At 64.8% G+C, this 20,762-nt stretch overlaps 1 protein-coding gene across 3 annotated transcripts in view; it reads right to left on the reverse strand.

Annotated features, from left to right (window-relative positions):
* The window catches only part of MAP7D1 (MAP7 domain containing 1), a 37,936-nt gene that overhangs the window by 6,775 nt on the left and 10,399 nt on the right, over positions 1-20,762 (reverse strand). For 2 of the 3 annotated variants that reach the window (XM_073317555.2, XM_073317554.2), the window contains exons 2-7: positions 9,673-10,680; positions 9,020-9,088; positions 7,590-7,753; positions 7,018-7,132; positions 3,641-3,751; positions 725-847 (exon numbers count right to left, since the gene is read on the reverse strand). In XM_073317555.2, coding sequence (XP_073173656.2) covers positions 725-847; positions 3,641-3,751; positions 7,018-7,132; positions 7,590-7,753; positions 9,020-9,088; positions 9,673-10,680 — 1,590 coding nt within the window. The remainder of the gene's footprint in view (positions 1-724; positions 848-3,640; positions 3,752-7,017; positions 7,133-7,589; positions 7,754-9,019; positions 9,089-9,672; positions 10,681-20,762) is intronic. The other variant, XM_073317556.2, reaches the window with a different exon arrangement.

Genomic DNA, 20,762 nt, shown 5'->3' on the forward strand with positions numbered 1-20,762 from the left:
GAGGTCTCCAGAGGAACAGAGGCCTGGGGACAGACTGGGCTGAGACCACTAGCCCCCTGCCACACAGCGTTAGCGCCCAGGGCACCCTGGTGTGGTGACTGGGGGCGGGGAGCCAGACCCTTGGGGGATAATCCCCAGCCATGCAAAGCCGAGAGGCACAAACCCAACAGAGCAGAGACCCTGCCAGGCCCAGCCCCAGGGGCCAGCGAGTGAGCGACCGGCCCCGGCCCATGGTCTCCAGAGCAGATTTCAAGGGCTGGGTCACCAGAAAGGAGCTGTCGGGTGCAGACGTGCCCAGGACAGTACAAGGCGGGGTGGGAGGGGGGCAGTAGGAGAGAAGAGGCAGGTTACCATAAGGCCACACTGTCCCCCCAGCAGGGAACCAGGGCACAGGCGCCCAGAGACCCAGCATCCTCCAGAGACACCCAGCTGCCCTCCCCTGTCAGTGTGCCCTTCCCCGGGGTCCAGGTACTGCTCTGCAGGGCCCAGGATCCCAGCAGAAGCCACTTCCCGCCCCAAAACGCACTGTCTGCTCCCGCATCCCACCCCCAAGCTTGGAGAACCAAGGCCGGCTGGCTGCATCTCTGACCTCAGCTTGTCACGGACTGAGTCACCAGGCGCCTCCTTGGACAAGGTCTCGTGCTGCCCAGCCCCTGCCCAGCCCTATGGCTTTGGCTTTTCCTTGCTCCACGCGCCCCCGGCTGCCCCGCGGGGTGCAGCTTACCCTGCTCCTTGCCAGTGCCGGCCAGCGTCACAGCACTTCTGCTGCGGGCCAGGAAGGAGAGGGTGGGCGTCATGAGCCGGTCCACGATGCTGCTCTCCCAGGGGCTCAGCTGCAAGCTCCGGTCTGGCAAAGAAATAAGAGTTTCGGGGAGGGGGACCTTAGCACCTCTCCAGGCCCAGGTGCGCCCCCACCCTCAGGCCCTGGGTCCATGCTGGCACCAGCTGGCTAAACACTCACCCCTCCCCCACCATCTCCATTCCCAGGCCTCCTTGCTGCCAGCCCGTTCAACGCCTCAGTGACACCCCAAGCCCTCCGCCTACCCAAGCCCACGGAGAGCGCCCCGAGTGACGGCGGGCCTGGGTTAGGGCCCCGGTGCCCCCGGACGCCTGCCAGCGCCCCCCCGGTAGCAGTCCCACCTGCAAGACCTTTGGAGAGGCTCAGCTGGGCAGAGCCCTTTCCAGCAGCCCCCTCCCTAGGGCTGCTCTCCCCCACCCCAGCCTGTGGGCCCTGCTTGAGCCACTCTCCCGGTGGGCATCCCACAGAGCCCACACGGCATGGGAAGGGATGGGAGCCCGGCAGGCCTGCAGTTCCTTATCCACCGGGGTGCAGGGGGAATCGCCCTGCAGGGGCCAGGGCAACATGCCGCCAGCTTGGGCAAGGAGCCTCCAGGCCCTGCCTGTCCACTGCAGAGGCGCCCTCTCGCGCAGCCCGGTCTCAGCAGAGGGCCAAGGACTGAGCCAAGCATGAAGCCTTCTCTCCTGCTGCTCTGAGGCCCCTCCAGGGCAGGACTGGGATAGCTCACTCTGCTGCTGCCCAGGTTGCCCCCAGCCAGCACCTTCCCCAGCCTGGCACTCGCCTCGGGGAAGCCCCAGTGAAATCGGGGCCAGACGGGCAGACCAATGTACACAGTAAGAGGAGACCAGCCGGCAACGGTGCAGCAGGATGACAACGGGATAGGCACTGCCCATGCCAGCTCCCCAGAGCTGGGCAGGGCACTCATCCCCAAGGCCTCTGCACACCGTGGTGGCCAGCTCTGGGCCTAGACCCATGGCTTGCATCACTCCAGCTGTGGGGGAAGGGGGCACTGGCTTTGGCATCCCCATGGACCCTGGGCCCAGCTCAGCCCCCGGACGGCGAACACCTGCTCAGCCACGCGGGCCGACGCTCCGAGTGCGACGACTCCACAGGGCTGACACCGCAGCTCCAGGACCATGTGCTGCCCTTGGCAGTCTCCCCCTACCCACCCCCATTTTGGGCCCTGCTGGGATCCATCTGTCCCTTCACTGCAACCCCCACCCCGAAAACAGCCTCAGCCACGAGCCAGCACCCCTCCTGGGAATCCCTCTCATGGGGGGGAGCAAAGACCCTCCAGGCCAGGTCGGGTGAACTGGGGACACGAGTGACAAAGGGGGGCACCAGACAAGGACCGCCAACACCGAGTTCTCCAGCCCTTCCCCTGGCACCACGCCTGGCTAACACAGCCCCATGGCTCCTGGGGGTCAGGCCCTGGGCTCAGACCATCACACTCCTGGAGACAGGAAGTCCTGAACTCAGGGGTCAGCTGTAACCCTGTCCCACTGAGCCCCGAGACCCAGACCCCCGCCCTCATGTGCCCTGGGGTTTAGCAGGCTGCAGCACCTGCTGCTTGGGCCCTGACCCACAGGCCTGGAGGGCAGCTCAGCCCCTGGCACAGAGCTCTGCAGCCTGCCCGCTCACAGCTGACCCCCTGGCAGAGCCAGCTCCCCTCAGCCCCCGTGGGGCAGCTGAGCCAGGTTCAGACAGCCCTGCCCCTGCCAGTCACCACCCCATCAGCTGCTCGGGTTATTTATACCTCCGCAGCACGGGAGGGCTGCAAACTCTCATCACTAGGCAACTGGCAAACAGAACAGCAGCTCGGGGGTTATAAATAGTCCTCCGGCGCGGGGAGCCGCGGTGCAGGGCTGGGAACAGGGCTCCGGCTCCTCGAGCAAGCTCCTTGCAGAGCCAGGCAGCCCGTGCAGGCAGCGGCCATGGGCCTGGCACTGCCAGCCTTCTTCGCGGCGAGCTGCCCTGCCTAGGAGCCCGTCTGGAGGGGCACGGCGCATACAGACTCCTGCTCCACCCGCCAGGCCCCCATGGCCCATGCTGCCAGGGCGGGGCGGAGCGGAGCCGGACCAAGAGCTAGCCCCTTCCCCCCCCCGAGCACTGCGGTGGGGGCGGGCCAGCTGTAGGCCAGCAGTCCGGAGGGCGCCATCCCTCAGCAACCCCCCCACCCTGCCCCATAGCCGATGGAGCCCAAGCTGCTGGCAGCCCAACCGTGACCCCATGCTCTGAGCACAGCAGCGCCATCCCCACCCCCTCCCCCCGGCTCACACATGCAACCCCAGGTGCCCCACATGCCAGTCACACTAACGGAGCATCACAAGCACCCGGCCTGCTCACCCTCCCCATCCCCCACCCAAGGGGCAGCAAGGACCCCAGTGCGTCTGGCACCAGCCCCTCTGGTGCTGAATTCACCGGCCCTGTGCAGCTTTCCCCCGGCTCCCTTGAGTGAGAGCTGCCGAGGGTGGGGGGCGATGCCCGAACATGGCCTCAGCTCCCACCGAACATGGGGGGTTCCCCAGAGAACCGGCTGGTTCCCCACTGGAGACCTGGGTCACAGGCAGAGCGCCACGCTGACAGGCCGGGGAGGATGCTTCGCCCAGCAAGCGAGGAGACACCTGCGGGCTCCTGGCTCTTCCTGCAAGAAAAAACAGCAAACGGCTTCTCCCCTCTCCATGGGCGGCACATTGCGAGGGCAGGGATTGGGGGGGGGTGGGCACTGCCTGGCACTCAAAGGGGCATCTCCCTAGTGCTGGGCTGGAGCTGGGGTCAGCTCCCTCAGCTGCTTCTCCCCACTGGCCCCATGCACTGGTGGGAAAGGCAAAGGTCTCTTACTTCTACTGGGAGAGTTCCAGAGAGTGGCGGAGGATTTGGAGAGCCGCTTGTTGATTATAGAGTCCACGTGTTTGGGGAGGTTAACAGCGGACACTGAGCACCGGCTCACACCTAAAGGAGGGAAAAGACACAAGGGCATTAAGGTCACGGCGGCTGGAAGCCGGGGGAACCTTGCATGCAGGCATGCAGCATCGTGCGCCCCTCGAGTGGCAGGACGGAGCTCCCCTCGACGGGGATGTGGGCATTGGGGCGGAGGCTGGGGCTCCAGGAGGAGGTCTGCTCCCAGCACAGGACCGCAGGGGTGGAGGGGCAGCGTCAGAGCAGCCCAGCGCAGGCAGGAGACAGAGCCCTGGGAGCAGCACGCAGGAGGCACAAGGCAGCTGCTGGGATCCACTGAGAGCTGTTGAAACATCCACCGGGGGTGCTGGACGCTCTGCCCAGGGGAAGCTCCGGCTGGAGGGAGCGCTGAACAGCATCAGTGCCCCGTGGCACTCTGGCTTGGCCCGGCCCGTGAGGGGTTCTGCTCATCAGACAGGGATCTCCTCCTCCAGGACCTGGCTGGGTGCTTTGGGACGACGCACCTGGGCCCCGTACAGCTGGGCCTCTTGAGAAGCCGGGTCTGTGTCTGGTCTTGGAGGCTGCCAGGAGCAGGGGCGGTGCCAGGATGGGCTCAGAAGTTGCTGGTTGAGGACTCCAGCTTGGGGTCAAAGGGCAGTTCACCTCTCCTGAATCCAGCCCCATTGCACAGCGTAGCTGGCGCCAGCAGAGTTTGGTTGGAGAGGAGGCTGGGGGGGCGTGCGAGAGGGGGTGGGCCACAGGCACTAGACAGGCTCCCCCTAAACATACACACTGAACCCAGCCCCCCGACTCTACCAGTGGCCACTCGATCCTGTCCTGCTCCAGTCCCGGCCCTCTCTGAGCACGGCTCATTGCATCGCATGGCGCGGTGGGAGTTTGCATCAGAGTGCCATGGGCTGGGGACTAACCTCCATCTCAGACATGGGCCAGGGCAGGCTCAGCCCACCCGAGGGGCTGCCCCAGGGTGGAACTGCCCGCTCCAATCTAACTCATTGCAGCTTTCCCTGGTTGGGGTCAGCCCTCCCGGGGCGGTGCAGGGGAGGGGGAGCAGCTCGGCTACTGCCAGGAGTCCCAGCCAGGGACCAGCCATGGGACGGCTGGGAGGAGAGTTCCTGGGAAGGTCCCACAGTGCTCCAGGCAGCCCCACGCCTTGGAGGTGGGAGCTGGGGCTTCCTCTGCACCGAGCCAGCAGCTGCTGAGCGGCACAGGCTGGCAGCCAGAGCAGAGCCCTGAGGCAGGGACGTGGCACTCAGGCCAGGGCTCCAGGGCTGTCTGTGGGGCAGGTCTGGGCGCCCTTGGCCCAGATGCCAGGCGAGCCCGACGGAGCAGACCTCCTGCGCATCCCGACGCCCCACTGAGAGCAGGGAGCCTAGCAGCATGTGAGAGACCCCTGCAGCAGGATGGGGTGTCAGACAGGGCCGGGGGGAGCGGGAGAATCTCCTGTTCAAGTTCATTGCTTGGGAAAGAACCATTAAAAAAAATAATAAAAAATTAAGAGCAAAAAGGGGCTTTCCCCCCAGACTGCCTAGGGTCGGAATCTGCAAAAGCAGCTGCTGATGGGCGGAGCTGGCCCGAGACGCCAAGGGGGCTGCCCCATTGCGAGCTGCACAGCCTCTTGGACAATCAGATCCGGGGCATCCCATGCTGGGCTCCCCGGAACCAGAGGGCAGCGAGTCGGAGTGACAGGCGTCCCCAGCTGGCTGGGTTGCTCCAGACTGTTCAAGCACCTGTCAGAATTTGGGGCAGGGCCAGGGCTGGGCCCAGCTCTCCCAGGTCAGGACCCTGCCTGTGAACCCAGCTCCATCGACGGCTCCCAGTAGAAACAAACTAAACTCAGCCATTCCCTCCAAGTTCCCCCACAAACGGGACTTGGACTCAGCCAGCAGGCACCCCCACCTCTCTCATGCCACTGCCTCTCCAGTGCCTCGGCCTGCGCCCCTTACAGCCAGCCTCTAGCTGCTCTGGCTGCAAAGAGAACCCCAGAAACATGGCCCGCGTGTACATGAGGCAGAGATATTTACTTGAGTCTGCAGAGAGCCTGCACCCACAGCTTGGCAAGGAGAACCGCCCCATTCGCTCAGCGGCCCAGCCGGGATCACTTCAATGCCAGCACTGTTCACTATTTCACGCCTCACGTGTGGAAGAGCAGAGAGGGTTGTGGGGGCGTGTCCCTGATCTGCACAACTCAAGGGAGCAACGCTGCATTTTGGTGCCACGGGTGGGCAGCTTGGGGAGCTGCCTCCATAGGTTTCTTTCCCCTCAGTCAAAACGGAGCTGAGCCCAGCAGAGCCCTGGGCGTGGTGAAGCCGCACGCAGAGGCGGCTGAGCCAGGAGCTGCTCCCACCGACCCGGAGAGGGGACCTCACAGGGCGGAGCTTCTTTGTGGGCAGAGCTTCCCCCATTCGGGCCCTGCTCAGACCTGTTCGTTGGGGGGGGGGGGGGGGCGGCGCGAACCCTGGGCAGTGCCAGTCCCAGCTGAGTGCCCAGGAACGGGGGGGAGTGGCAGTAAAGGGGACAAATGACTCCGAGTCCCATCCCACCTGCCCGTGAGGGGCTCCCCGGAAGGCGAAGCGAACGCGATGCATGGCGCTCTGTGCAGCCCCAGCTCAGCACACGCAGACCAGCCGTCGACTGGCCCGCGCCATGGGGACGGGGTGACGGCGGCACGGGCCCCCAGAACGTCGTGCCATTCCCACACATGCTCACATTCCCAGCGAGACAGAGGGCGACACGGCACCAACACAGATCTGTAGTCCCAACGACCGGCCGACGTCACTCCCCTTCCTGCGGGCTGCCCAGAAACGGCCAGGCGGGGGCACGGCTTTGGAGACGGGGAGCGAGTGGGCGCCAACACCCCTGCCCGCGGATAGGACACCAGCCACTGAACTCCGCTGGGCAATGCGAACACGGAGAGCCCACACACAGGGCGAGGGCACCGAGAGCGACAACCCGGCGCAGAGGGAGGGGCCCTGACGGTCGCAGGGTACCACGCTGGTGCCGCTTTGCAGAAGGCAGCTGCTCAGGGGCAAGGAGGTTCTGATGGATCCCCCCGGCCCTGCCCCTACCTGGACACTGCAAACCTGCCCAGCCCCTCCCTCGGCCATTCCCAGCAGCAGCCTGGAGGCAGGCTGCGGTGGGTGAACCCTGGCACAGCCGACTGAAGAGCCTGGCCCGCTGCAGAGAGCCCGGTGCCCCACGTGGCCTAGGATTCCACATCCCCCCCCTTTCATCTTTGCACGCCAGTGGGGAGCCCAGGCAGCTTGTGCCCAGCCAGGCGTGCGCCTGAGCCCCCGACTCACCATCCTTGTGCCGGGAGGAGTTCTGGTGCAGTGCGCCAGCCCATGACCACCTCTGCTGCCGGATCTCGGCCCAGGTCTTCTTGGCTGACCTCTGGATGGCGGCTTCGTAGCGCTCCTGCGACAAGGAGAGGAGGGGGTGAAAGGCTGGGGGAGCAGGCATCCCAGCATCGGGGCCCCGCCTGAGGGGCCGGGGTGAGGGGCTGGCTCTGAAACAAGTACCGGGGAAGGAGAAGCAGCCGTGACGTGGGCTCCATAGCGAGTCAGGACAAGCACCTGTCGCCAGCCGCCCCCAGCACTGCCAGGGCCTGTGGAGGGAGGCGCAGGACACGGGTCTGTGGGTGCAGGGGGAGCTGGGGAGCAATTGCATGCTGGGGGCGTGCAGGGGCACAGGGGAGGCGGGGTGGGGCATGCAGTGGGGGTTACAAGTGCACAGGGGAGGTGGGGCCTGGGGTGACTCTTCTAAGGGCTGGAGAGTTTGGGGTGGTTTTTCCATCCTGTTTTGTGCCTGGAGATCTCGTACCCAGGGGTGTTTTATGCCAACCAAAGGCTGCCCCCCCCATCCCCGCTCCCACCTTGTTCTTCTCTAGCTTCTGTCTCTGGCGCTCCTCCAGGATGGCCCGACGCTTCTCCGCCTTCAGCCTCTGCTCCTCCAGCCGCTTCCTGCGCTCCTCCAGCTGCCTCTCCCGCAGCACCTTGGCCTTCTCCTCCTTCTCCAGCCACAGCGCTCGCTTGGTGGCTGCCAAGAGAGAGCGCGGCTGTGAGGGGATGGAGCCCGCAACACGCAGCCCCCGGCGAGCTGGCCGGCCTGCGCCACAGGGCCAGGCTGGGCTGGGTTCCTGCCCGGGCCGGGTTCCTGCCCAGGGCCATGGCTTGGGTGGTTGGGCTCAGGCCGCAGCGCCCCACCCCGGCCCTTCCAGTTAAGTCATGACAGTGCAGGGCCTCTAGAAACGGCCCTTTCCGTCCTGGGCCTCTCTGCTCTTGGGGCCAGGCAGTGCCAAGCACGATGGGCACCCCATCTAAGCTGGCCCCCTTTCACTGCCCCAGGCAGATACAGCAAAGGAGGGCAGGGGAGGGCACCCGGGCCCAGCTCCGATGCCCAGGAGGCAGCCCCCAGCACAGTGTTGCTGGCCACAGGCATGATGGACTTTTCCCCCTTCCTCCGGACACTGGCCAGGCAACAGCGGGGGGAGCAGTGGCCACTCTGGATCGGCAGGGGATGGGGCACTGCCTGAGGAAGGGTGGGAAGCCCTGGGACAGCACCTCTGACTGTCCGCTCGCTTAGATCCCCCCAGGGAGTGCTGGAGCAGAAGCTCTGGAGGGGCCCAGAGCTGGACAGGGTGGGGCCGTGCAGCTGCTGGGGTCAGGTGGCCGGAGGAGCTGGGCTCTGCCAAGCTCCCTGCAGGCGGAAGCCCACGGCAGGAGTCAGAGCCACAGGTGTCGGGGGAGGATTTGGGGCAGAGGCACCCGCAGCAACGGCTGGGCGCGGAGGGGAGGAGCCCGGGGCCAGGACAAAAGGGAGTAGAGAAGCCGGCCTGAAAAGCATATTCAGGGAAACAATGGGGGAATGAGGGTGGAAATAGTTGGGAGACAAGGAGGCTGCTGTGTGGGGACGCAGAGGGGGCCCTGCAGTGCGACTGCCGGGAGCTGCAAGAGCACGAGGCCCTGGCTCGCTCAGGGCTCCTGGGGCAGCAGGGGCACCATGTTTCGCCAGGATCCCACCGCCCGGGCCTAATCCTGCGACTCCCGGCTAATCAGACTCCCAATGAACCCACAGAGCTCCTCTAACTGGGTTTGTCTTTATCCCGCTTTCCCCTTTGAGAACCAAATCCAGGCCACGTCCCTGGTGCCCACGGCGCCCTCTCCACGCTGCCGTGTGCCCATCGCCCACCAGAGACAAACAGGTCCCCAGAGCCCAGGGCACCCGCACACACGGCCCTCTCCCCCAGCTCCCTTCTGCAAGGGGCCTGGCCTGGGGCTTACGCCAGCCTCACTGGCTCCTCACCCAGGTACTTGGCCCGCTCTTCCCTCCGCTCCTTCGCCTGCCTCTGCCTTGCTTCAGCTTTCTGGGCACCTGGGGGGAGACGAGAGAAAATCTGCTCAGCACAGGGCTCTGAAGCCCTACCCTGGCCCCAGCCAGCCGGCCAGGGGAGGCTCGGGACATCTGCTGGGCAGAGGGGAAGGCGCCCGACGTGTGATCCATGAGGGTTGTGCCTGTTGCCTCTTTGCCCTGGACACATGGCCTCAGCCAAGAGCTGCCCAGGGAACCGGACCGTGGCCTGAGAGCACGGGCAGGTGCTCCGTGCCGTGACCGGCGCAGCCCCCATGCTGGCCAGGATGCTCCCGCTAATCCCTGCAGAGGGGTGCTCTGGGGCCGCACACCCGCCCCGGGCCCCAGCTGCCCTGGGCAGTCCCTGCAAAGCCTGGTTCAGCCCCCAGAGCCGGCTGCAGGGATCAACGCACCAGCTCCTGTGAGTGAGCTCCACGATGGGGAGATCCCAGGCGCCATGTGGGCCAGCCACGGGCACTCGGGTCATCCCAGCCCCGCTGCTCTGGGCCTGTCCGCCAAGCGGGAATCATCCCTTCGGGCCAGGGCTATGGGGGCAGAAGAGGAGGTACCCAAGGCCCTGTGCAGCACTGCCCCAGAGATGCACGCACCTTGCTTGGGTCTGGGGCTGGTGGCCGCTGCGGCAGGTGGCGGAAAAGCGGCGGTGGCAGGGGATGGCCCATCGCTCCTGGGGGGTAGCGTTTCTCCCGTGGGGGCGGCTGCAGCTGGGGAAAGCCGGGCATTTCCTGGAGGGCTCTTTGCTCCTGAAGGGGTCTCTTCCACAGGGGCTGGAGCAACTACTGGGGCTGGCTGGTGTCTGGGGCTGGCTGGCTGGCTGGCTGAGGCTGGCTGTGGGGGCAGAGCGTCTCCTGGAGATGGGGGGGCAGCAGCAGGGGCTGGCTGGTCTCGCCGGGGGGGCAGAGCTTCTCCTGGAGGTCGGGGGGCAGCGGCAGGGGCTGGCTGGTCTCGCTGGAGGGGCAGAGCTTCTCCTGGAGGTGGGGGGGCAGAGGCAGGGGCTGGCTGGCCTCGCTGCGGGGGCAGGGCTTCTCCTGGAGGTGGGGGGGCAGCGGCAGGGGCTGGCTGGTCTCGCCGGGGGAGCAGAGCTTCTCCTGGAGATGGGGGGGCAGAGGCAGGGGCTGGCTGGTCTCGCCGGGGGGGCAGAGCTTCTCCTGGAGATGGGGGGGCAGAGGCAGGGGCTGGCTGGTCTCGCTGGAGGGGCAAGGCTTCTCCTAGAGGTGCGGGGGCAGGGGCTGGCTGGTCTCCCCAGGGCGGCAAGGCTTCTCCTGGAGGTGGGGGGGCAGCGGCAGGGGCTGACTGGCCTCGCTGTGGGGGTAGGGCTTCTCCTGGAGGTGGGGGGGCAGCAGCAGGGGCTGGCTGGTCTCCCTGGGGGGGCAGGGCTTCTCCCAGAGGGGTCACTGCAACAGGGGTGGATGTGGCAGGGGGGGAGGGCTGGTCGCTCTGGGGTGGGATGCAGTCTCCCATAGGGGTCGCTGCGGGAGGGGCAGGCCAGTCACTCCTGGGGGGCAGTGTTTCTCCTGTAGACGGGGAGGAGGCTGCAGCAGGAGCTGGCTGGTCACTCTTGGGGGGGACGCTCTGCCCTGAAGGGATTGCTGCTTTAGCTGAAACACAGAAGCAGAAGAGAACAAGGTCAATCCTTCCCCAGAGCCCAGGCCAGCCCCACGCTTGGGCCCCAGGGAAGATCTCCACCATGTTGGGGCAGGAATCGGGGGAGGTCGGCATGCCAGAGCCCCGCTCTGCCACCCCACCCCACCCCAGCGCCCTGGCCCATGGCCTCACTCAGCAGCAACCCCTGCCAGCCGCGTTCCAGGGCCAGGGTGATCAGTGGCCGGGCAGGGCCGTCCTGGCATCGTCCTGGCTCCACGGGGCCGCCAGCGGTGCCCATCTGCACTGGGCCATAGCGGCAGAGGGGAGCCAGTTGGCACCGCCCTCCCCAATGGGCGCAGACTCTTCTAGCCTCGAAACAGGAACCAAGGACAGGATGTGAGAAGTGACACTGAACACTGCTCACTCCAGCCCCAGGGCCTGTGACTCACGGCCTGGCTCCCACTCCCAGCTCCCCGAGTACCCCTCTCCCCCCAGTCCCTCAGCAGCCCCCTCCAGCTCTGCCAGGCATGGGGCAGCCCCTGGGGGCCCCCATGCGTCTCATACAAGGGCCACCCAGTGCTGCTCTCTCAGGCCTGGGCAGTGGGGTCAGCCCCAGCGGAGGAGGCTGGGCTTGGAACCACCCTGGCGGGCGGCTTGCCCAGGGCACATTTCTGGGCACTGCTGGGCCCAGATCCCACAGGCCCTGCCTTGCCCCCTCCCGAACACAGCCGTGCCTCCCATGGAGGGCAGGGCCCCACGGCAGTTAGCAGTTGCCCACGCGCCCCACAACCCCCACAGTCACACAGCCCCATGCTACAGGTGCCAGGCACATCGCGTCCCTCTGGCCAGCTCACACAATGCATAGAGCGCCCATCGGCCAGGGCCTGGCACTGCCCGGCACCGGCCATCAGCCAGCAGGGCACAAAGCCACCCTGTTTCCTGTGGGAGCAGCTGCCTGCCCTACTCCCAGGTGGGGGCCGAGGGTCCTGGATCCTTGGCTCAGAGCTAAGCCTGCCCCAAAACAGTACCACTCACAAGGGAAGGGTTCCCGGGGTGGGGAAGGGGAGGGCCTGGGGCTGGACAGATTGCACGGCAGGAGGCAGGACCCCCCCGGCTGGCTGTGGGTACAGCACCCCATCCCTTCCCAGCGCTGGAGTGGGAACTGCCTTTCCCAGCCCAGGACAGTGCCCTCCCAGCTCCCACCACGTCATCGCTCCAGCCCAGCTCTGGTCCCAGCAGCCGAGACAGAGCCTGCGGCAAGTGCTCTGCGCACAACAATTGACTAATGCTGCAAGAATGTCCATGTGAGGCCGAGGCATCTCCAGCAACCAAAGGCAGCCTCCCCCGTGCAGGGCCACCCAGCGCCTCCCGCACCCCACCCGCTCCCACAGGAAGCGACAGACTGGGCCTGACCGGATGGACGGACAGGACTCTCCCAGCCCAGCAGGAGCGAGACAAAGCAGGGGAACACACACACACACCCCGTCCCCGTCCCCCCCCACACACACACACAGCTGGGTTGGTGGGAGTCAGCAGAGAGCGGGGCAGGCTCCTGCCCATGGCTACAAGAGGGCGCGTTGGGAGGGCACCCCACACCCACCGTCATAGAGCCGTGCGGGCCGTCCAGCAGAGCTGGCAAGCTCAGCGCCGGTTCAGATACAGGCTAGTGGGGGCGGCAGTTCAGGATCGAGGGGCACTGATGTTCCTTTGGGAGCGTGGTACCAAAAGGTCACCCGGAGTGAAGGTGCCATGACTTGTTTGCTACCTGGGGCTCAGGACACTTGCCCCTTCGCTGGCAGCACCCAGGTCCCTGCCCACTGACGAGAGGCGTCGGCCCCCTCCGGCTGCAGTGGGGCCTGCGTGCGGGTTGGAGAGCGCGTCCCCTTGGGAGCGGTTTATCCCAGCCCTGGCGTCGGGGCTGCCCGTGTCCATCACAGGAGCCAGGCAGGAATTCGCAATGCCAGCAAGTGGGGACGGAGAAGGGCCTGGATCCAGGGCTGTTGCATTAGTAAAAAGAAAAGGAGGACTTGTGGCACCTTAGCGACTAACCAATTTATTTGAGCATGTGCTTTCGTGAGCTACAGCTCACTTCATCGGATGCATGCCGTGGAAAGTATAGAAGACGTTTTTATACACACAAACCACGAAAAAATGGGTGATTACCACTACAAAAGGTTTTCTCTCTCCCCACCCCACTCTCCTGCTGGTAATAGCTTATGTAAAGTGATCGCTCTCCTTACAATGCGTACGATAATCAAGGTGGGCCATTTCCAGCACAAATCCAGGTTTTCTCCCCACCCCCCCAACACACACACAAACCCACTCTCCTGTTGGTAATAGCTTATCTAAAGTGATGACTCTCCTTACAATGTGTTGCATTAGTGTGTCACTATGGAGCGTCCACAGAGGAGTCCGACGGACGGACACACACATAGGAAGGGCACGGGCAGCTAAGCCAACGCCTGTCCCCACAGACAAGCCGTTGCCTCAGCCTGCCCACTGGGCCCAGGCTGCCCCCATTACGCCAAGGGGTCACAGACGCATCATAAGGCGGCACGGCCAATGGGAAAAGTGCCCCCAGCCATAGGGCCCTGGGGGAGCAGGCCCACCAGATGCCAATCACCGGGCTGGACCACGTGGGTGCTCTCCCCACACTGGTGCCATGGCGGCATGGCAGCAACATGGCCAGTGGCTGCACCAAGGCCCCATCAGCGCTAGCCCAGGAGAGGGCAGCCCCTGGGCAGTTTGGGAGGGGCCAGGATCCCACCGCAGATGCAGGGGGGCCTGCAGTGCCGTGGGGTCCCTGGTGGGACACCGCCACGGTCCAGGCTGGGGAGAGTGTGATGGCACTGCTCTCCCAGAGCCCTGGCCACTCCTGGGACGGCGAAGGGCCCAGAACCCTCCAGGGAAGGGGCCTGACCATGGCTAGTCCCTTCCCCACACTCCCACCCCTAACGAGGACCAAGAGCTAACCCGTCCAGGCTCTGCTCTGTGGCTAGGGTGGCTCGTGCCTGCTCCATGCACCTGGGCACCAGTCGATCCCTGTGACCCCCTCTCCCAAGCGCGGCGCCCTCGCTTCCCCGAGCGGGATCACACCTCTGAGCTCCTCAATTCAGAACTCAGCTGGGGCAAAACTGCCAGCACTGACCTCCCCCGCAGCGGGGAGGAGACAGACGGACGGACGGACGGACATGGAGGGGCACTGGCTGCCCCAGCACAGGACACGATCGAACCCACAAAGGGCCTTCACTGTGGTCAAAAAGTCAGCGTGCAGCTGGGCATGAACAGCTGCCTCTGTGTGCCAGGCAGAGGGGCACTGGCAGAGCCATGGGCGGCCTAGGGCTGGGACAGCAGCAAGGGCTGTGGGTCGGGACTGAGGGGCACCGGCAGAGGTGGGGGGGAAGGGAGGTAGGGAGTTGGCCCTAACCCTGATTTCTCTGTCTCGCTGGCATTGCCTCCAACACACCCAAAGAGCCCTCCCCAAACAGGTAAATCCCTGACACACAGAAACCCATTTCCCCAGTGGCAGGAGCTGGCCCTGGTCCCTGCGCCCACAGACACAGCGTCCCCCGCCTCTGCGAGGAATTGCTCATGCATGCACCTCTCCTGCCAGGCTGCTCCCACCCATCAGTCTGCTGCGGCGTGGGCACGTTACATGCCAGATCAAAGGGGCGTTTTGTTTACAAGGCAGCGGGTGTCAGCATTGGCATCACCGGGGCCGCACAGGCAGCGTGAGCCGGGCAGCTCGGCTCCAGGACTCACGGCCCCCGTGCAGCCGCACCAGGACAGCTTTGGCCCAGTTGGGCCAGATTCTCACAGAGCTCAGCACCGGTCCTCGGGGCTGGGTTCCTGGAGAGCTCTGCTCGCAGTCAGGCTTGGAAACAAGGGCTGAATTCTCATGCCCAGCAGCTCCCAACTGGGACACCAACAGCCAGAACCTCCAGAGAACCCAGAACCGAGTGTGAGCTCAACAGGGCATCCAGCCCCATGGACCCAGCTCCCAAATTGTGATGCCAAGGCCAGGGGTCAGTTACACCCCCCTCCCGCCACCTTCTGCTGCACTGTGTTTGCCAGCCGCTGCTCAGAGCCATAATCACCGCTCTCCATCCGTTAGGCTTAAATGTGACACGTTCTAACCCCAATGTCCCGGTCGGGGGCTGCCTGCACCGATTGCTCCTCTAACCTCTAACTGCGAGGGCCCTGCCTGGGCAGCCTGGCTCGGCTATGGAGGGGTTTGGGAGCCGGGATGGGCAGTGGGATCCCAGCCCATGCTTTCATAGCTCACGAGATTTACTGCACCGATTCCCTCCATGCCCCTGCTCAGAGAACCGAGCGCTCAGCTGCTCCTGCCCATTCACGGAGCAGCACGAGAGAAAAGCCAGAGCACGCTGCAAGGGCGACACGCGCCGGGCACGCACCAGAGGGACGAATGCCACTTCCAGCCCATTCGCCAGCCCCAGGAGCGGGGCCGAGGTTGGGTCAGAACCAGGAGAGGGTGGAAACTGTAACACAGCGTGTTTGGAGAAGTCTTGGGAAGGGCGTGTGCCCGATGGGGGAGAAGCGGGCGCACGGGCACGTCTCAGTCCATCCATAGGAGTCTGCCTTCGTAACACCATGGACAGAAAACTCCCCATTCAGACACAGGCCTGCCAGGTTCGAGGGACTCACGCTCACACAAAGACTGACCAGGAGAACCCGTGTGCCCGTCAGTGCAGCCCTAGCTCAGCAGCAGTGACTCAGCCAGCCTGGGCCTCGGAAAGCAGCCAATTCCCTGGCCAGGCTGTTGCAAAGCCACTGAATAATCGCCTAGACTAAAACAAGCAGGGAGCAGCCTGGGAAGCACTGGGCCAGCTAAGTAACTGCTGCAGCAGCCGCCAGGGAGGGGCAGGAGAGACGCCCAGCTCCCCGGCAGGGGGAGGTCACTCCTGGGCAGTCCAATCTCATCCTTGGCACATTTCCTCTTTTCCTGACCTCGCTCGCCTGCATCCAAAGGCCCAGCCAGCGCCCAGCCCTTCTTTGGCCCCCTGCGGAGATCCCCTGGCCACTGGGCGCAGCGGGAGGGGCACATGTGCAATGCGGTGTGGGCACGCTGGACGTGCAGTGCAGCTGTGCCATCCTTGCACACTCACAGAGCACCAGCAGGGTGCGTGGAGACGCCGCTGCCCCATGGCGTCTCCTGGCCTCAGCCTGGGTTACGGGGCCAGTATGGATGAGTGGCCAAGGACGTTGGAAGCTCGCATGGGAACAGTTCAAAGCCCCTCGGCAGGAAGTGCCAGTTATAAGCAAGCAGGTGACAACTGATTAGCGTCTATTAATCCTTTATAAATGTGACCTTAATACACAGCGTGACCCAGACCCCCGCCTCTGGCCAGGCCCTGCTACCAGCATCCTTGGTGGGAAGGGCTGCCGGAGCCCTGTCTACACGAGGGCACCTGCCCGGGGAGAGTCTTTCCTAAGCTTGTGGGTCACCCAGTCAGCTGTGGCTCCGTGTTCCCAGCACAGCCGTGGAGACCCAGCCCCTGAACACACCACATCTGAGCTGGGATCCCATGAATCCCGCTGACCATGCCGCAGATGGGAAGGGGATCAGGCCAGCAGAAACCAGGCACTGGGGGCTCAAAGGCCTGAGAGCAGCTCTGTCTGCAGCCCAACACTGTCCCCACCCCGAGCCCGCCCCAGGAACAGGCTGTCACCGACTCCCTGGGCGATGCTCTGGAACTGCTCCCTACTAAGCCAGTCAGGACTCTGGGGAAGTCTCCTTTCTGGGAGCAGACTGTCTGCAGGGGACACAGCTCACCCAGCTTCCACCTTCCTGGGTCTGACCTCGGAGCCTTCAGCATCCTCTGACCCTCCATGTGCCTCCCACAGCCAGTCCGCCCAGGCGGGGTCCTGGGGAAGCCAGAGGGTCCTGCCCCCCGACTTCGCAGTCAGACATGACTCTCAGCCAGCCAGTAAAACAGAAGGTTTATTAGACGACAGGAACATGGGCTAAAACAGAGCTTGTAGGTGCAGAGAACAGGACCCCTCAGCCGGGTCCATTTTGGGGGGGCAGTGAGCCAGACAATCATGTCTGCCCTTCACTCCATGTCCCGAGCCAGCCCCAAACTGAAACTCCCCTCCAGCCCCTCCTCCTCTGGGCTTTGTTCCTTTCCCAGGCCAGGAGGGCACCTGATTCCTTTGTTCTCCAACCCTTCAGCTTTCACCTTGCAGGAGGGGAAGGGCCCAGGCCATCCGTTGCCAGGAAACAGGGTGTCGGCCATTCTCTGTGTCCAGACCCCTGCACACACCTGCCCTCTAGGGCTCTGCAACCATCACACACCCTTATCCCACCCCCTAGAGACTTAAGAACTGCCTAGGGGAAATGAGGCACCCCCACACTATTCAGAGGAAACACTGAGAACAGTCCTGCTTCGTCACACAGGCTCCAAGCCCCAAGGAGCATGCCGGGGGCTGGCACCGTCTGGCTGTGGGAGCCAACTGGGGGCACCATTTGGCTGCTGCACGCGGAGCTGGCGCCCTGCTCCGTTTGGGGGAGAGGGGCTGCGTTCTGCTCCCTTGGCGCTGGCTGTGTCTCTTCAGGGAGCCATCAGCCCCAAACTCTGCCGAGAGACCGTGGGAGCAGCAGCTCCGGCCAGGAGACCCCAATGGGACCCGCAAGCCGCTGGTGGCAGGGAAGGGCGACGCTGCCATGATTGCTGAGCGTTCGCGTGGGGAATGCCTACCAGAGCTGCAGGGTGCAGCCAGCCCGTTCAGACACACACATGCACAAGGGCACGCGCATGGCGAGTCGTCGCTTTGCCCGGGGAAGTGAGGCCTCCCCTCAGCTCCAGGGCCACAGCCCTGCCTATCACAGCAGTGTGGGGCCTCTTGGGGGGTTCAGACCTTGCACTCCAGACTGAACAGACCCTGACGTCATGGTTTGTAAATAACGGTCTGATCCAGCACTATCTAGAGCTTAGAGCAGAGCCCTGGGAGCCAGGACTCCTGGGTTCTGTGTTCTCAGCTCTGGGAGGAGAGTGGTGTTTGGAGAAGGGGGTGGAGGGGTGAGAGAGCTAGGACTCCTGAGTTCTATTCCAGACTCTGCATGCCTCAGTTTCCCTATCTATAGAACACCCGGGACTATTAGGAGGCCCAGCCACTGCTCTCAGATCAGTCTATGTATGGAAACCTCCCGGCTGGGACGTGCCCCTGCACCAGCAGTGGGGAGGCTGAAGTGCAGGCAGCCCTAGGGCAGTCAGCGCGTGCCAAGCTGCACGGGAGGTGAGATGTGGCCGCAGAGCTGGCCCCTCCCCAGCAGGGTGACGTAATGCGCCCCGAGAGCCGAGGGTTGGGTAATGTTTGCAAAGCACTCTGCAACCTGGGGCTGGACAGGGCCACAGAGACATGAGCTGCATAAAGGGCCCTGGCACCACTCCTGCCACAGTCAGGACAGGGGAGAAAAACAAACGCACAAGGGCCAGCCCTGGCTGGCTCCTGATGGCACCACGGAGCACCCACAGGGCCAGGGGCTGGCAGGCCAGGACATCCCCGCTGCCGTCTCGGCACTTTGGCCACAAAGGCAGCAAGCTGCCGGTCGGTATTACCCAGCATGCGGCTGGCAAGGGGCCATTTGCTCTAGCGCAGGGGCTGCCTAGGGAGAGCGTCCCTGGGGATCCCAGAGACACCCCGTGCCACCGGCAGAGGCCTGCTCACCCAGGGCCTTCGAGAGCAGCCCTGGCACTGGGAGGCAATGGCATCGCTTCCCAGCAGCAGCCCAGCCCACAGCTGGAAGGGCTTATTCCAGGGGAGAACGTAGAAAAACCACCAGTGATGGGCACCCCACCCTCAGTGCCCCCTACCACATCGTGCAGGCCCCCCCCAGCACATTCTGCACCCTGCCTTGCAGCTCCTGCAGGGAGGCATCCTGGCAGGCGAGCCCAGCTCCCGGTCACTGCCAGGGCTGGGGAGACAACGGGAGGAGGGAGAGCTGCAGCCCAGAAGCTGGAGGTGGCAGCCTCATGGGTTCTTGGCTGTCTGGGCTGGACCAGCTCCGCCCGGCTGCGTGGTAAGAACCGCCCCGGCCCTCTGCCCACAGCACTGGGTGCGTCTGCACAGGACTCTGCCCAGTGCAACCCTGCAATCAACGGAACCAGCTCTGCCCGCAGCCCCTGTGCCCCCTGCACAGCAATGCCCCCGGTACTGGGGGGCAGGCAGGAGGGGGACTAGCAGGGTCCCCCATCCTGGGGCTGGCAATGTCCTGCACAGGAGGGGTCAGCGAGCTGCTATGTTGCAATGCCGGCGGGTCCTGCACATGGCACAGACCAGCTTGGCTGCTCCAACGGGTTAGACATGCGTGTGCATTTCCACCAGAAGCGGCAGCTCCGGTCTGCCCTGTCCTAATGCCCCAAGCCCTCCCGGGGTGCCACCTCCAGGGATTCGGCCTCCGCTCTGCCCGCCTCGGACCTAGCACTGAACCAGCCACCCCAGCACTGGCCTAGTGCACACAGGCCAGGGAGGGAGCCCAAGGGGGCTTGGCATGAGCCAGAGACAGCCCCTTCACAAACCTGTCCTGTCCCATTTCCCCCCCACACACACTGCACCCCTTCTCTGCCGCCCCAGGGCAGAGCTGCTGGCAGGTTTGGCTGCACATGGAGCCAGATCCGGCGAGGAGACTCTGGCCATCTACGGGCCAGGGGTAGTTGAAGGTATCACCACCACCCCCCAGGGTCACAGCTCCCTGGGCACCCACACCCAGACGGCCCTCCATGGCCAAGCCAGACAAAGACTCTCTGAGAGGCAGCCATGTCCTGCCCCACCCGGGGGCCTGCAGCCACCAGATGAGCGAAAGCTTCAAGCCCAGGATGACGCCTCAGAACAGATGGCAATACTTTCCCAGATCCCCAAACGTGCCCAAGGCCAGGCTGGGGGATGGGCGACCCTGCCCAACGCCAAGAGCAATCAGGGTCCCGCTGCGGGCCCTGACCCCTGTCTGGATCCCCCTGCACACGATTTCCCTTCAGGCCTCTCGGACCTGCAGCCGAACCGCTGTGGGCTGCAGAATTAGTGGGCTCGGCAGGGTCAGGCTTGGCCAGTGGGCAGATGGGAACCCTCCTAGGAAAGCCCAGCCGGTGCTTCGGGAAGCAGGCTGGGGGACGCAGTCGGGGCGCTCTCCCCTCGCAGCCAGCGCGGATCCCAATGCACCAGGGCTGCATGAGGCCATGTCATGCTGCAGTATCAGCGGTGTGTGAGATAAGATGTAGGATGGGGACCAGGCTGCTGGCGGCCATTAGGGACCCCCGGTTCCCTCACTTGCAGCTTAGCCTCTTGGAAGAGCTCACCGAGAACATGATGCCAGAGAAACAGGCCTGGAGGCGGGTTCCTGGCCCCCAACGGCTGCAGGTCTGGATCCTTGACGCTGCAGAGAGCTCCTCTCCCTGGGCATGGAGTCAGCAAGGCTAACGTACATCCAGTTAGCACCAGGCAGACAGGAAACACCACCCCCTTACTGGGGCAGTACTACGGAGCTGGGGCTGCCGGCCCGAGCCTCCAGGGCCCATCTAGGCCAGTTCACCGGCCAGGCCAAGATCCTTCCTGCAGCCCGTGGCTAGGTGACCAGAGAGGCCAGAATTTCTTCGGCTGGGGCAGCGCTTCTGTCGGCCCCTGCACTGACCCTGCCCTACCCCGCCCCAGCCTGTCGCCAGCTGTCGCTGTCTCATCCCAGCAGCTGCCCCGAAACCCGATGCTGTTTGTCTACCAGGACAGCGGTCAGGGTGGGTGTCCTGCGAGCGGGGAGGGAATTCCAGAGGGGATGAACTCCCCCCACGCATGCACAGAGCCAGGCTCCCCCCCGCCGAATCCCCAGACACAGGTGTTTCCCATTCGCCTGGTGCAGACTGGCGATTCCAGGGCACGCCAGGCAACTCCACGCTTGCTGTGGCGAGCCCTTGGGCCCAGAGTGCCCCCAGCTCCCATGGCTGGCGTGCAGGGGGGCGAGGTCGCGGAATGGCAGGGCCTGCTCGCTCCCGTCTCCGTGGTGTCGGGGGTGGGGAGGGGGCAGCAGGAGGGATGCTCAGTACAGGAAAAGTGTCAAAGCCATTGGAGCCAGGCAGGACACACA

The sequence above is a fragment of the Lepidochelys kempii genome, chromosome 19 (assembly GCF_965140285.1).
Source record: "Lepidochelys kempii isolate rLepKem1 chromosome 19, rLepKem1.hap1, whole genome shotgun sequence".
NCBI lineage: Eukaryota > Metazoa > Chordata > Testudines > Cheloniidae > Lepidochelys > Lepidochelys kempii.